The sequence below is a fragment of the Staurois parvus genome, unplaced genomic scaffold (assembly GCF_062004578.1).
Source record: "Staurois parvus isolate SC_StPar_1 unplaced genomic scaffold, SC_StPar_1.0 ptg000055l, whole genome shotgun sequence".
Classification (NCBI taxonomy): domain Eukaryota; kingdom Metazoa; phylum Chordata; class Amphibia; order Anura; family Ranidae; genus Staurois; species Staurois parvus.
In genome coordinates, this window is record NW_028317851.1 from 221,643 (window position 1) to 237,083 (window position 15,441).

Sequence of the window (15,441 nt, forward strand, 5' to 3'; positions counted from 1 at the left end):
ATGCTCATAATAAGGATATCTGGACGTTGGAAGTAGTGGCCATAGAATGTATCAATGACAGGCTCCTCAGGCCAATGAAAGGTACTCCCTTCCATGTAGAAGCGAGAGCTTTCAGATCTACAAATTAGGATTTGTTGTAATGTGGTTTTAACCATTTCAATACCAGGCAATTTTACACCTTCCTGCCCAGGCCATTTTTCACGTTTCAGCACTCTCACATTTGAATGACAATTGCGCGGTCACACAACATTGTACCCAAACTAAAATTTTAGCATTTTCTTCACACAACTAGAGCTTTCTTTTGGTGGTAGTTAATCATCGCTGGGGTTTTTATTTTTTGCTAAATTAACAAAAACAGACCAAAAATTTTGGAAAAAAAACACGTTTTTCTTTGTTTCTGTTATAAAAGTTTACAAATAAATAATTGTTCTTCATAAATTTAGGCCGAGATGTATTCTACTACATGTCTTTGGTGAAAATAACCCAAATTAGGATGTATTATTTAGTTTGTAGGAAAGTTATAGAGTTCACAAACTATGGGATATATCTGAAAATTGATCAATCCTGAACTACTGACAGCCAATCTAATTTCTTGAGGTCCAAGAATGTCAGAACAGTACAGATATCCCCAAAATGACCCCTTTTTGCAGAGTAGACAGTTGGACGTACTTCATAAGAGGAATGGCGAGTTTTTTGAAGTTTTATTTTTTTTGTCATAATTTTTCGGAAAATGAAAAAATTTAAAAAAATTGCTTTCACTATTTTTTTTTTTTTTACATACTGTCACCAGTGCAGTACAGCGTCATCATATATCTGGCATGGCAGTGATCAGGGACACTGACTGGTGACAGTATGGAAAAAAAAATATATATATATATATATTTTTTTTTTTAAATTGTTTTATTTTTAATTTTTTATTACATTTTTTTTTATTTTTTTTAAGATTTTTTTTATTTTACTATGACCAAAGTAGTAACATTGTACTACTTTGGGGAAGTGATCAGTATTTTATTTTTTTTTTACACAATTTGCTTATAGCAAAGAATTACTTTGCTATAAGCAAGCATTTACCTGAATGATATCGATTCATTCAGGTTTTTTTTTTTTTGTGCTTAGCTGTGATTTGACCACAGCTAATCACATGACATGTGCATGTGGCCTGCTGTGACCATTCACAGCTAGGCACTAGTATACAATGGATGGCATGAATGAAGCCATCCATTGTATACAACTGTCATGTGACCTGCTGTGATTGGTCACAGCAGGTCACATGGCACCGGCAACAGGATCCAGTACTCAGATCTGTCATCGGTCATGTCCGAGGTACACGGCCGGTGACAGATCACGCCGCTCTGCAACAGCGCGAACTGCGCATGTGCAGGAGCACGCCAAATGGCGTGCACCCGGAAAGCTAAAGCGCTTTTGATGCCGCCAAACGGCTATAGGCCGGGCGGCTAATGGTTAAAACATTAATCTAGTGCTTTATGTAATGCTTAATGGTTTTAAATGAGTGGGCTCTGATGGAAGAAAAAAATGCATTGTACCTTTTAAAGTTCTTTTGCCACTATTCTGTTTAAAACTATAAATTTTCTGTTTTTTCATGATCATGTGACTTGACAAAGCATTTTGCAGCGTGAAACGCATTGTCACGGCAACCTACCGAGCTTGCTGTCCAGTTGTACCTTCCTGTGACTTCCTCCCAGCGGTTTCCAGTTCCTATGGTGTCACTGACGTGCCGGGCTGTGAAGGGGCTCTTTGCGGCTTAGCCAATTGCCGATCAGTCATCTGGGTGGATCCCGATATTATTGAGAATCCTTCCAGTGCCTGGAGTGGCTCTTTGATCAAAATTACCTAAATCTGGATCACTGGAGAACATGAGTAAGTGCACTCCTGTGACTCAGAATATGGCCATATGTTACTAAATCCATAACCCCCTGCATTCACTAAAATGCAATTATTTTAGTAAATATGCACTGCTAAATACCTTTTCTCACCAGCAGTATTTAGCAGTCTTGTGATTTCTATCAATGTCCGGCTGAGCACTGGTTAAAGCTTGTAGGAGGAGTTTTCATTCTCCTTTGACTGTCCTGTGAGGCTGCACGACCTCTGACCCTCTGGATAGTACTCATTGGCCCGCACAGCACAGCCATCCAGAGCAGTGTGATTACAGTGAAGCACACTGACACGGCCCTCTAGTAAAATACTCCCAGCACACAGTTAACCCTTTTTCCCCCCTCATGTTAACCAATTCCTGCCCAGTGCCATTAGTGCACTGTCAGTGTATTTTTTTTTTTTGTTTTAACGGATGTTCGTGACACCAAGTCAGTTCCCCCCAGTGTCAGAATGCCCAGTGTCAGAAGTCCCACTATAAGTCGCTTATTGCCGCCTTTACAAAAAAAAACATTCCAGTATCTGTACTGCCATTTGTAAACGCTATAACTTTCATGTAAACCAATTACACATATTGGGTTTTTTTTTTTCTAGCAAAGACATGTAGCAGAATAGATTTTGGCCTAAATTTATGAAAAAATGTGATTTTTCGAATTTTTTTTTTACTGGACATGTTTTATAGCGCAAAAAATAAAAAACGCACAAATACCAAAAGAAAGCTCAATTCGTGGGAAAAAAAGGACGTAAATTTCATTTGTGTGCAGCATTGCATGACCGCGCAATCGTCAGTTAATTACGCAGCACAGTATCGCAAAAAAATGGCCTGGTCAGGAAGGGGAATAAAGGGCAAGCAGTTAACCTAAGAACGTCCTACGGTCAGGAAGTGGAGTATATTCACACTGGTTGTACTGAAAATGTAATTTATTGCAGCTTACGAGTCATTTTTTTTTTCATGCTAAGTGCATTTTTTGGAAGTACAGAGAGATACGTGGTGACCTTGCCAGAAACTGTGTCCTTGTCGCTTCCAGTATACTTAACTGTTCTCAAACAATGCTATCCTCTTTCTCAGATTCTGTGAACTACAGGACCCTTCTCCCTATATAATATAGGTGAAGAGAAGATCGTTATTTGAAGTCATCAGGAGAGCATTTTAGGGTGATAAAGTCGCACCTCCGTAGATACAGTGCAGGGAGTGAACGTTTTCACTCTAGAACAGGAAGTGTGTTTAGGGAGGATCACCAGGTGAAAAGAAAGAAAAAAGCCTGAAAAGAAAGAAAACTATTGCGGCCACCAAATCTAGGGTTTAGTAAGCTGCACTGTTACATTTTTGTGTTTTGTTTAGGTACACTTTAAGCGTTACATTTTCGGGTGGGGTTGAGGTTAAAGTAAATATTTAACACAGACTTTTAATTTTTCACCACCTTTTCATTCTGTACTTGGGGCTTTAGCTATTCATTTTTGCATAATGGATGTGATGTGCAGTACATCACTGTTTGCATATCTACCCCAATCAGAGTTCATAATACATTATAACTTTTTTTTTCTTTTTTTTTTAAGACCCAATAAAATCTTTAATAAAAACCCTGTTCTCAAAATTGGTAAAATACGGATCCAAATGCACATCAAGAAGAACAGATTTTTCAATAAAGATTTTATTGGGATATTTAATAAAAGTTAACTATTATAAACTAATGTGGATAGACATACAAACGTGATTTGTCACCAGGGGCGGACTGACCATTTGGAAACTCGGGCTCTGCCAAGGGCCCAGGGTCAGTAGGGGGCCCCATGAGATGCCCCTGATAGGCTTTTTTGAGTTTGGGCAAGGACACAGGAGCCCCATGATCCCCTATTGCCCCTGGGCCCCATGAGTTGTCAGTCCGCCCCTGTTTGTCACATGATCCATTACACAAAGATTAATAAATTACATCTAAAATCAGAGCCCACTGAGGAGATTCATCTTTTTGTCGTGGTGACTCTTGTCGCCAATCTTGAAAGTGATGGAAAAACTAAAATGTTACAGTTGTCACCAAATAAAAATAAAGAAAAAATTCTCCAGTGGGGGCACATGTTTCAGCAACAACAGTCTAAGAGTGGATTTCTTCCCATTTTGAAGGTATTCCCACTCGCTTTCAGTTGCTGCTCCCAGACAGGAAATGAAAGGAAAATTGGACAAAAAATACCAACCGTATGTAAAACTAAAGAAAAGTGCATTTTAATAGTTAACTTTAGGGGTTCGGTTTATTATTATTATTATTATTATACAGGATTTATATAGCGCCAACAGTTTGCTCAGGTTTAGAGTTAGCGTTAAAGTGTTACTAAACCCACAACCGTAAAATCAGTCTGTATATGCAGTAAAGCATGCCTGATATACTCACTATGGAACCTGCATTGTGTAAAAAGGCTGATCCTGGCTTCTCTGATCCTCCCCTTTTTCCACTGCCCCCCTCTTATCTCCTAATAAGCCATATCATGTGGATACTGCACATGCTCAGTTTGGTGTGTATTGCCAAATAGGTTTGGTTTTTCTTGGGAGAGTGCAATGTGATCAGCACAGGGCCAATCAACACTGCCCAGACAGAGGTCAGGGGTTCTGCATCCTCCTAGAGCAGAAAGAAATCTCCTTCTACAAGCTTTAACCAGTGCTCGCCTGGACACTGAAAGAAGTCACAAGACCACTATATACAGCTCGTGAGAAAAGATATTTATAGAGACCTGATCTGTTATCAAAAGAAGGATGTACACTGTATTGTTCTGACCACTGGTTTTAATGCAAATACCCTTGATGTATACCTTACTTATACATTGTAGTACTTTATCTGTATTTGCTGTTATATTTCAATAAAACTAGTCTGGATTAAAAAAAAAAAGCTATTTAGCAGTTTATATTTACTAAAATAATTAATTGTATTTCCATGCTCTGTGTACTGTGGGAGACCAGATATAGTGAATGCAGGGTCCGGGGAGACCAGATATAGTGAATGCAGGGTCCTGGGTTTAGTAACACTTTAAGTTTAGGAATTACTTTTTTGGCTGTGATAAATTCGTTGTATTTCCTTTTTTTTTCTTTTTTGGCTTGAAGCATACATAGCATGAAAAAGGTTGTCTGTGCTAAATATTTGTCTTGGAAAACCTTTTGCACCAAAGCTCTTGCACCAAAAACAAATAGCAATTTTCAGAAGCCAAAAACCAATCTACTACTACTCTCTTGCAGATGTAACCTGCTGTTGTTTAAAATTAACATCTGTCTGAAAGTGCATTCAGAAAACTGTCCCCACTCTCACTCTCAGCATAATGTATTGCATTTGAAGTGTGCATCCTGCAGCACCTGACGCATGCTAAGTAGGATTATAGACGCAATCAAATGTTTCAGAGGCAACTAAAATCACTTTAAACTCGCAGAGAAGACTTGTGTACCAATGATAATTACCACTCTATATTTTCTTGAAAGCATTTTAATTACTGGCACTGTCACGGTTATGCAATTGAAAATACATTTTTTACAAGATGACCTCGTCAATCAGCAGCTCTAGTCTGCAACCTCCTACATACTAAGAAATGCTTGAATTTGGTTGTGTTCTCTGCTTTGTGTTACAGGAATATTGCTTTAATATGAAAATTATGGATATTTTATAGAGAAATGGGTGAGAACCGTCTTCTGACTGAGGCTCCGTGCACACTAACGTTTTTTTAAACTCAAAAAATGCTGGATAAAAAGCGCTGGTAATAGCAGTCTTTAATAGCGTTTAGGAGCGTTTTTACAGCACATGTAGGAACAAAAAAAGAAAAAGCTATAAAAAAGCTGTTAGTGTTTTAGGAGCATTTAGGAGCATCTAGAAAAGGGGTGTGAAACTGGTGGCCCTCCAGCTGTTGTGAAACTACAAGTCCCATCATGCCTGAAGCATGTAGCATTTTTTTTCTGTCTGAAAAAACTCTACAATAACTCTACAAAAACAATTATTTTTTCGGCTCCTAAAAGCTGAAGCTCAGAAGACTCTAATAGCCTAAAGTATTGTGTATGGACACATAGGAAAACATTAATTAGCTTCTAGGAGCAGAAAAAATTGCTATTAACAGCTTTTAGGAGCTTATAAATGCTAGTGTGCATGGAGCCTGAAATGGTATTTACAGGAGTATTAGAAAATTCCATGTTTGCCTAGGACATTTTTACAGTTTGGACATTTGTATGGCCACATGCTATTCAGCCCTAGTATGGTAGTAAAGTCTACCTAAAAAAAGCAAAAAAAAAAAAAAAAAAACACCCTCTAACAGCTGCACGCTGTCATCCCTGACCAGGCTTCCATCTGCACCTGGTCTTCCTTCTGGGTATGTGGGCTCTGACCGTTTGAAAGGGCGAGCCGTGATGACGTCACTTCCGCACATGTGCACAGGAGCCACGATCTCGACACAGCACTCTGAAGGGACGCATGCTCAGTATGCAATCCCTTCAGAGCTCAATGCACATGTGCCAGTCACTTCACTGGCTGCAGATATAGTGAATATTGATATTCCTTGTACTTACAGGTAAGCTTTATTCTAAGTTTTCCTGTAGGCACAAGTCAACAAGTGGTGTTTACTACTGCTTTAAAATGAACCTGTGCCCAAACCATGGATATTAACGTGTCACTAAACCCACAACAGTAAAATCAGTCTGTAGTGCATGTGATCAGCACAGGGCCAATCAGCACTGTCCAGACAAAGGGTCAGGGGTTATGCAGCCTCATAGGACAGTCAAAGGAGAATGAAAACTCTACCTACAAGCTTTAACCAGTGCTCAGCTGGACACTGATAGAAGTCATATCTACTGCTGATGAGAAAAGGTATTTTTGCAGCTTATATTACTACAATAATTGCATTTTCATGAGACCGAAAATAGTGAATGCAGGGTCCTGGGTTTAGTAACACTTTATACCTGTTTACATATTTCTAGTCATTTGGTGCTGCTTCCTGGCAGCCCTTTAAGTAAGTTTTACTGTTAGAGGTGGCTGCTGATGACATGATCACTGTTTCATGATCAGGAGCCCATCCCACTGGCTGCTCATGACAAACAGGGACCAGGAGCTGTCAATGACAGCTTGGTCAGTCTGCTGGTAGTTTGCAGTGAGCACGGTCTTGGCACATAGCCTTGGAGATGTGGCAGCTGGACGTTACGGCTTACCCTCCCTGCTGCTTCACATATGCATTATGATGGCAGGAAGAGGTTAACCAGCACTAAGCCTAGATTCACACTATGAATCACCTATGAATTGCACAGGAATGTGCACCGCATTTGCGACCTGCATTTGTTGTGTCATTAAAGCGGAGTTCCAGATGAAAAAAAAAGTCAGCAGCTACAAAAACTATAGCTGCTGACTTTTAAAATACAGCCTGTCCCTCGGTCCTGCGGTGTCCTCACCACAGCTGGTTTCACAGGCCATCTTCTTTCCCTGGTGCTTGCGGCTTCACAGCCGGGTGCCCACTGCGCATGCTCGAGAAGTGCTGCGCTTTGTGAATGGCCCCGTAGTCTTCTGGGACCTGTCGCACATCTGGACCTGCGAGACCTAGGCACCTGGCCTTCGTCATTTTTTCCTTTTTCTTCCAGTTGATTTTGGGCCCTGAGGACACCACATTGTTATTTCCATGTGAGTCGGCGTTTCAAATGTGGGGATCACTATACAGGTTTACATAAACCTAAGTCTTGACCCCCTTTTATAGGTATTTACATTATAGTCCATATCTAGTAGAGTCCCGGTTCTTCCCCTCTTTTTTCTCTATATACCTGTCACACATCCCAAAAGACTATGGGGAGGGAGGACATTTTCCACTTCCGATTGCCTAGGCGATTGCAGCGGAAGTGGGAGCGGGTACCTGTCAAATTCGGGTACCCGCTCCCCACAGGTGCCAATCCTTAAAGGGGAGCAGGGGACAAAGCATTAAAGTGGAACTTCCCCTTTTGGGTGGAGCTCTGCTTTAACATTGCACTGATGCCCACTGCAGATCGGTAGGGCAGTGCATTTTGAATGTGGTGCAGGAAACGCCTGGATCACGGGTTTCCCACTCCACGTTCTAGTGTAGACCGGGGCTAAAAGAGCTGGTTTATAACAGCTTACAAACTCCTGCTGATTGCTTGCATTGGAAGGATGGCATGCTGCCAAGATTCTATTCTTATATAAAAATCCATTGCCTGGGTTGTGAATTTTAAACACTCATTTCTTAATAATGTGTATAGATAGACATCATTGAGGGCTTGTACTTTTACTGCTTGCTCAGGATATGTAAATACTTTAGTGCGTGTTATCTGGGCACAGGTTTACTCTAAAGCCAAGGGGAACTTTCAAGTTTAAATCAACTAAATACATCAAAACAAAAGTCCTATAAGTTTTCCTTCCACATCTTGAGTAGAGAAGGTTGCCTTCTGCCTACATTCTGAAGAGAAGAAGCCTGACACTCAGTGTGGAAGCTGGGGTCTCTCTGCAGAGATCTGACCCCAATTCCCACCTCCCCCATTAGGTCAGTCCTAAACACTGTAATCAACAAAGCTCATGCTCACTTTTGATTGGAGCACTCCAGTGCTAACTTAGTAGAAGATGTTCCAAAACTCCACAGAGTGACCATTGCTTCCACACAAAAGGCACATGTAGGTCTAACCAATCATTTTTTTAAATGTTGATTTTTCATGGATCGTGTAATTTTGAGCATGGCGGGGGTGTGGCCTCTACATACTTTGTGCCTGAAATTGTCATCCTCTTTCATTTCATAAAATGAGTTAAAATAGTTGTAATTTTTCTTTAGACATGTCATGATGAATGATTCTACAGAACTTTCTAGGACAACCTATTTCTTTTATGCTGATGGAGAGAGTGCGTGTGTAAGTGTGATTTTTTTTTTTTTTTTAAACCTTTTTTTATACAATTCTTTTTAGCTATAAATATATAAGATGGATGTAGGGACATACTACCTGTACAGGGTAGGTGTTATAGGTGGTGGGTTTACTGGATTCTGTGGAAGGTGTTGGACTCGTACTCCAACCTGTCACTCATTTCAAGCGACTTTCCCTCATTTAGAGAAACATTCTGCCTTTTGGAAGCAAATTGTCTGTCCCTCTAAAAAAAAAAAAAAAAAAAAAAAAAAAACTTAACTACCAAAAGTGTTTTACTGCACTTTCACCCAACCTTTAAATTATTGCATTCATTGTTTTAAATAGAGAGTATAAAGTAAAAGTACTAGGGAAGAAAAGAACTTGTGGGTTTAATCAACTACTTTTTGCATATGAGGTCTTCACGAACTGCATAACTAGGGATGTGCCAGGGGTATGCCCTTTACCTACTTACTTTTGCTATAGGTTTTTCCACTTTTCTATCTCAGAAACTTGTGAGGCATGGTTGGAAGTCATAAAGGTGGAGTTGTTGGGCCCTTATTGTTGATTGGTGTGGACACAGTTCTTGGATTATCTCTTGCTTGAGGGCCATGGGGCTTCAAGCTGCAGAAGAGAGATAAAGAGCAGAAAATCTACGCACACATCATTATCAAAGTATTTTCTCTTTAGTTTAATGAGATACCGAGCCGAAGCAAGATCCACTAATTTTCTGTATTCACAAAGACATGGTAAATGTTGAAGAATGAGCTGGGGGATTCTGATTGCTTGTGAAAATGATTCATTATATTGCATTCATGCAGAATACATTGCTTGTTCTTCTTATTATCATGCAAATGAAATGAGGAAGTACATGATATGAGCTCTTCCTTCTAATTATTTGCTATTTTTATTTTTTTGCAGGTTTTACTGGGACCTGATAATGCTCATTATGATGGTGGGGAACCTTGTTATAATACCGGTTGGAATAACCTTCTTCACAGAGCAGACGACCACACCGTGGATTATATTCAACGTGGCGTCCGACACCGTTTTTTTATTTGACTTGTTCATGAATTTTAGAACTGGGATTGTCATTGAAGACAATTCCGAAATCATACTAGACCCAAAAGTCATAAAGATGAATTATTTAAAGAGCTGGTTTGTTGTTGACTTCATCTCATCCATCCCAGTGGATTATATCTTTCTCATTGTCGAGAAAGGCATGGATTCGGAAGTGTATAAGACTGCCAGAGCTCTCCGTATTGTGAGATTTACAAAAATCCTCAGTTTGCTGCGCCTGCTGCGACTATCAAGGTTAATCCGATACATTCACCAGTGGGAAGAGGTAAATGAGCCAATCAGATATGTTTTTATTTAAGGGGGTTTCCAGATTTATCTGTTCATCGGGGAATAACATTGGGTAGCTAAAATTGAACGTAGTGACTTTCTATGTTCCGTTTCCAGATTTTACTAGTAGAAACTCATGCATGCCCAGGATTTTGAACACACCAAAAGATATCAGTATTTTGTGTCATAAAATACTTTTACAGCTTTCAAATTAAAGCGGAAGAGTTCCATCCAAAAGTGGAAGCTCTGCTTTTCTGCTCCTGCCCCCCCCCTCCACTGCCACGTTATGGGGGGGGGGGGGAAGAAGCAGGTACCTGATTTTGACAGGTACCTGCTCTCACTTCTGGCTGAGTTTGCTGCGCAAACTCGGCCAGAGGTTTGGCACTCCACCAGCCCTTAGGTAGACACTTCAAGGTTCCAGGGGACTGCAACCCATTTACAGAGTGCTTCATGCATACACAGTAGGAAATTGCCAATTTCCCTTAGTCAAGATGGAGGCGCCAGCACCCACAAGTTGACTGAAGAATCAGCTTGGGGTGAGGACAACACTGGATGCATGGGCAGATAAGTGGCCTACTATTAAACGTCAGCAGCTACAGTATTAGTAGCTGCTGACTTTTAGGGCCAGCGCACACTACAAGAAGTCAGTCCTGGATGAATTCTGTTTTTGCTTACAGTTCACAACAACTGACTGAAACTGACTGTACTGGTGTGAACTAGGGCCATTGGAATACATGGAAGGCACTGTGCATGCAATTTTGATGCAGAAAAAAAACACACTGGACTGCATCTAGTGTGAACTAGCCCTTAATTTTTTTGAGGGGGCCAGAACTCTGCTTTAATATTATGTGGAATGAGATTTGGCAGCTTTTGAAGCTGAAGATGATTAGTCTTTGGAAGTTGTCTGCTTCTGTGTCTTTCACAGTATTGTCCCAAAGCTAAGCATTGCACCAATTAAAAAGACCCTGCCACCTTCCTATTCAGAGTAAAAATACAGTGTCTCCTGATAGCCCCCAAACCAGCGTATACTCACCGATCCATGTTTCCTCACCAATTTGTTGCTCCAGGAGTGCAGCTTTCCCTTTACCCTGCTCCCCTCCTACACACATGCATGTTAGTGTTCAGGTCTGGGGATTGGATGGTTACATACTCCCCTACTTGGAAGCCTCATTCAGTTACAGAGGGAGGAAGATGGCAAGGAAGGGCAGATCTGTGATTTCTATCTTGGTGTGAGGGACTTTCTTGGTCCACCTTCACATTGCCCATTCAGTGTCTTTTCAACCACCTCCACTTCCTGAAAAACAAGATGGTGCATGCTCCCTGTCTCTATTTGATAATGCCATGCCCTAAAGCCAGATGGCCTCTTAGCAGATTCAGGGCATTGCCATTTGAGTGGGGGAAAAGGTTTATTTATGATTGTACAAATAGTGACTTTGAGAAAATTGCTATTTTTATAGTCCTTTCAGGGGTGTGGTGGGTGGTGGAGATAATATAATCTGCATTGCTACATTTTTCTTGATGTCTTTTAAGGTTTAATTTAGATCCAAATGCTAAGACTCTTGCATACGCTGTCATTAGTTTCTTTCAAGTCAAGTTTTAGTCTTAGTCATGTTTTTAACTGAAAAGAAAGCTTTCTCCTTTAAAGCAAATGACATTTTATCCTGGGACCTTGGAGGCTGTGACAAAAAACAATTTTAGGGCATCTGCAATCCAGGCTCCATTGTAAAGTTCATTATGCTGATATTTCCTGTATCTTATCAATTAGTACTCTCTTGTGCTTCCCTTGTCACATAGCACCACTCATTACTGTTGTTACTTGGGGACTGTGCTAACAATGATGTGTCTGCAATAATTAACATTGGGATCATCTCCAAACCTAAACAGAAGGGAGTGGATTGCAGTGATGAATATTGTTTACATGAATTCAGAGAGTTGAAGCATGCCTCATCATTTACTGTTTTTTTCCTCCATCAAAGTTCCCTTGTAGTTTTGGTGCATTAAGTAAACTGAAGTAGATGGATGGATAGAGTTTAATGTAAAGGGTTTTAGGGTGTTCTAAAAAAGGTCGTTATGAAGCCTCCACTAATGCCAGATAGAAGTTCTGAAATGTAAAAGCTGAGCTCTAAAAAGATAAGCAGAGGGCAAAGTTATAGTCACCTATATTGCTCGTAGTCTGCCTATAGCTTATTGTTCCCCTATTACTGACTTGTTCCACACTGTGTCTGTGTGGAGATGGCCATCTTGGTAGAGTGCTTCTTCACATTGGAGCTCTTCCCCTGATAATTGGTGGAGTAATATTCCAGAAGCAGTAGAAGATGGAAGGAGCAGATCCAAAGAATGAATGAAGCAGAGAGATCCTTGCATTTCATTTACTTATGAATAGCTTCTACTCCAGCATGGAGAACAATGAGCTGTCAGGGGTATGGAACTTTTTTTAAAAACTGCTTGTCCAGGGACTAAATTGGTGTCCCAATCTATTTGTCCCTCTTGCCAATCTAATTGTTCTGATAAAATGTGTTTTTTTTTTTTTATCCAAAACCGTATTTAAATCTGCTTTAAGTAATGTCTGGGACTTTTAAAAACAAAAAGGGCTTTATGGTGACTTAAACAGCACAAGGTTAAAAATATTAAACGTTTATCTCCTCACCTCCCTGACTTTCTCCAGCACCACACCCGGGGACTAGCAGGGAGGGGAGAGACCTTGCAGTGTAATGAGCACCAGTTGGCTGCTCGTCAGGAAGGGGAGTGTCGGGCTTATGCATTATCCCCTTTCGCTGCCAGAGCTGTTTTTGCCACACATTTTAAAAAAATCATTTAAGGCCTGAAGGTTACATAAAACCCAGAAATATTATATATTTTCTGAAATAAGAGACCCTAGAGAATAAAATGGCAGTAGGTTCAGTTTTTTATGTCACATGATATCACAAAGGCCTAGGAAATGCAAATGTCAGTAAAAAATACACTTAAGTGAATTTTAGGGCACAAAAAGCAATAAATTATCCAATTTTTTTTAAAATATAAAAGACAAGTGCATCGAGTAAATTGATATCCAACATGTCAAACCTTAAATTTGCACATGCTCGTGAAATGGCAACAAACTTTAGTAACCCTATATTTTCTATAGGTGATGCTTTTAAAGCCCCTTATAGGCCATCAGTATAGTGTTATGGAGGAGGTCTGGTGTTAGAATTATTGCTCTAATTCTGGCCTGCTCGGCGATATGTAACGTGTATTGCAATTGTCATTTTCATGCGTAAGTGCCCCATGCTTTTATGTTTGTATGTGCGTACATATGTGGCGGTGGGGGGGCCTTGAAAACATGTTTTTGGGGGGGATTATATGCTTGGGTGTAACTTAAAATTTTTAAATATATATATATATATATATATATATATATATATTTTTTTTTTTTTATCACACATGAGGATTTGTGGTGACAGGTTCTCTTTTTTGAGACATGCAGGGTCTAAAAGACCCCTGCATGTCTCCTCTGTACTACATTTAATGTAATGCAGTGGACATCGTACCGCATTACATTCTTTCCTGGCCTCGATGGCTGAGAATCTGTCAACCGGAACCCGGAAGTGACGTCGCATCACTTCCGGTCAGGACAAGAAGGGGAGGAAAGTGAATGTGTCTGCTGTCCTCCCTTCCCTATACCTGCCCGCACCCACTGAACTGTTCACGGACCCGCAGATGGGCAAGCAGAGCCTGGGAGACATAGCAGGCAGAGGCTGGCACCAAAGTGGGCTGTGTGGAAACAATCGGGCGGCCAAATGCCACCCAAATGCTTCCATCTGACAGGTGAGCCCGGCTACTTGCCTGCAGCAGGGCTAAAGGTAAAAAAAACAAAAACTACCTGTCCTGCACCCAGACGTACATGTCCTGGGTGTCGGGCTATATGAATTAAACATTCCTGAGCAGCACAGTAGTGACTTGCCACATCTCACTCTGAATCTCATGAGACTAGCAGTCAGAGGCTGCGGTACCTTAGATGATCTCACATTGCAGTTAAAAACAAGCTATGATGCTCAAGGAAAGTTTATTGAACTGCCATTGTTCAGGAGGAATTAAAACCAATAGGTCCTGTTTTCAGGGTACAGAGTAGTTTCAGATGTTTCCTACCAGATAATAAATCTTTACTTTTTGAGCCTTCATGCACACTTGATGTTTTTACAGCGGCTGTTTTTGGCTTTTGACGGTTTTTTTTTCTATAGCCAGTAAACCCCCCAGCATGTTATCCTATGTGTCCATGCACACATAGACTGTAATCAACGTTTTTTGGCTGGAAAAAAACCCCAGGACTAGTGGGTTTCTAGAGGCGTTTTTTAGCAGTAAAAACACTCTAACGCTGAACTTTTTTTGACCAAAAAAAAACCTGCAAACACGGAAAAACGCAGTTAAGCGCTAATACAAAAAAGCTGAAAAACTCACGTTTTTAACGTGACTGTACACAGCTAATGTTACAAGTGTTAATAAAATGTCCCGTGTGCATGAGGACTTTGAGTCCAAGTCCACTTTAAAGCAGTCCCTGAAACAAAAAGCTTTTTTCCTTCTGCATACATAAGAGGGTCATACAGTGGTCTACGTTTTTGTTGTTCTGAGAGCGTTGCCTGTTAACTCTTTCAAAGGTCAACTCTCTAGCATTAATGGAAGTTCATTATCAAAGTTTTTAACCTTCTGGAGTGGATCATGTTGAAGGATTTGAGATATGCAAAGGTGTTCTGCACATTCAGCCAGTTGGCAGAATCGGTACTTTCAATTCTCAGGTGGCTGAAGTAGATGTAGATTGACTTCTAATTTGTTGGTCCTAGCCTCAACCTGAGACCGACGTTAATAAGAGGTCAATTATAAATCTTGCACATTTGTTATAATTGATGACAGAAAAATCTGATTCCAGCATCATGCGTATTATGACTGTTGGTGTGAAAGTACAAGTAGCCAAGCCTGTGATATGAGGAGTAGGAGAGTTTTTCTCCCCAAAGCTTGCCACCCTGTGTATGTTGAAGTGAGAGGTACCGCCTGAATCTTGGTATGTGCTTTGTTCTGGAATGTTTTCCCAATCATCTCTATCTTTTATTGGCTATGTTTCTGCCTATCCTATCGCCTCCTGCTGGCCATGGAAGTACAGAGCTAGACTTGCAATAGGTACAAACCCTACATGCTCCATCCATTTTTGCTTTTTTGAGTGCAATAACCAAGTATTTTAAAGGTATTCAAAGTTGCACTAGACTTGTGCTTCCTCTTTCTCTTCATAATATGCCAGTCTTTGACTTTGTGACTGCCATGTGACTCCTCTAGTAGGGAGAATGGCATTTAGAATATACCAATACTGAGTAGTGCGTAGGGCATCAAGCCTGCATACT

At 40.4% G+C, this 15,441-nt stretch overlaps 1 protein-coding gene across 1 annotated transcript in view; it reads left to right on the plus strand.

Moving 5' to 3' along the window:
- Nucleotides 1-15,441, plus strand: part of LOC149470023 (potassium/sodium hyperpolarization-activated cyclic nucleotide-gated channel 1-like) — a gene marked incomplete at its 3' end in the record, with an annotated part of 261,363 nt that overhangs the window by 116,864 nt on the left and 129,058 nt on the right. Inside the window, exon 2 of the mRNA XM_089668097.1 lies at nucleotides 9,650-10,073. Within this exon, the coding sequence (XP_089524223.1) occupies nucleotides 9,650-10,073 (424 nt within the window). The remainder of the gene's footprint in view (nucleotides 1-9,649; nucleotides 10,074-15,441) is intronic.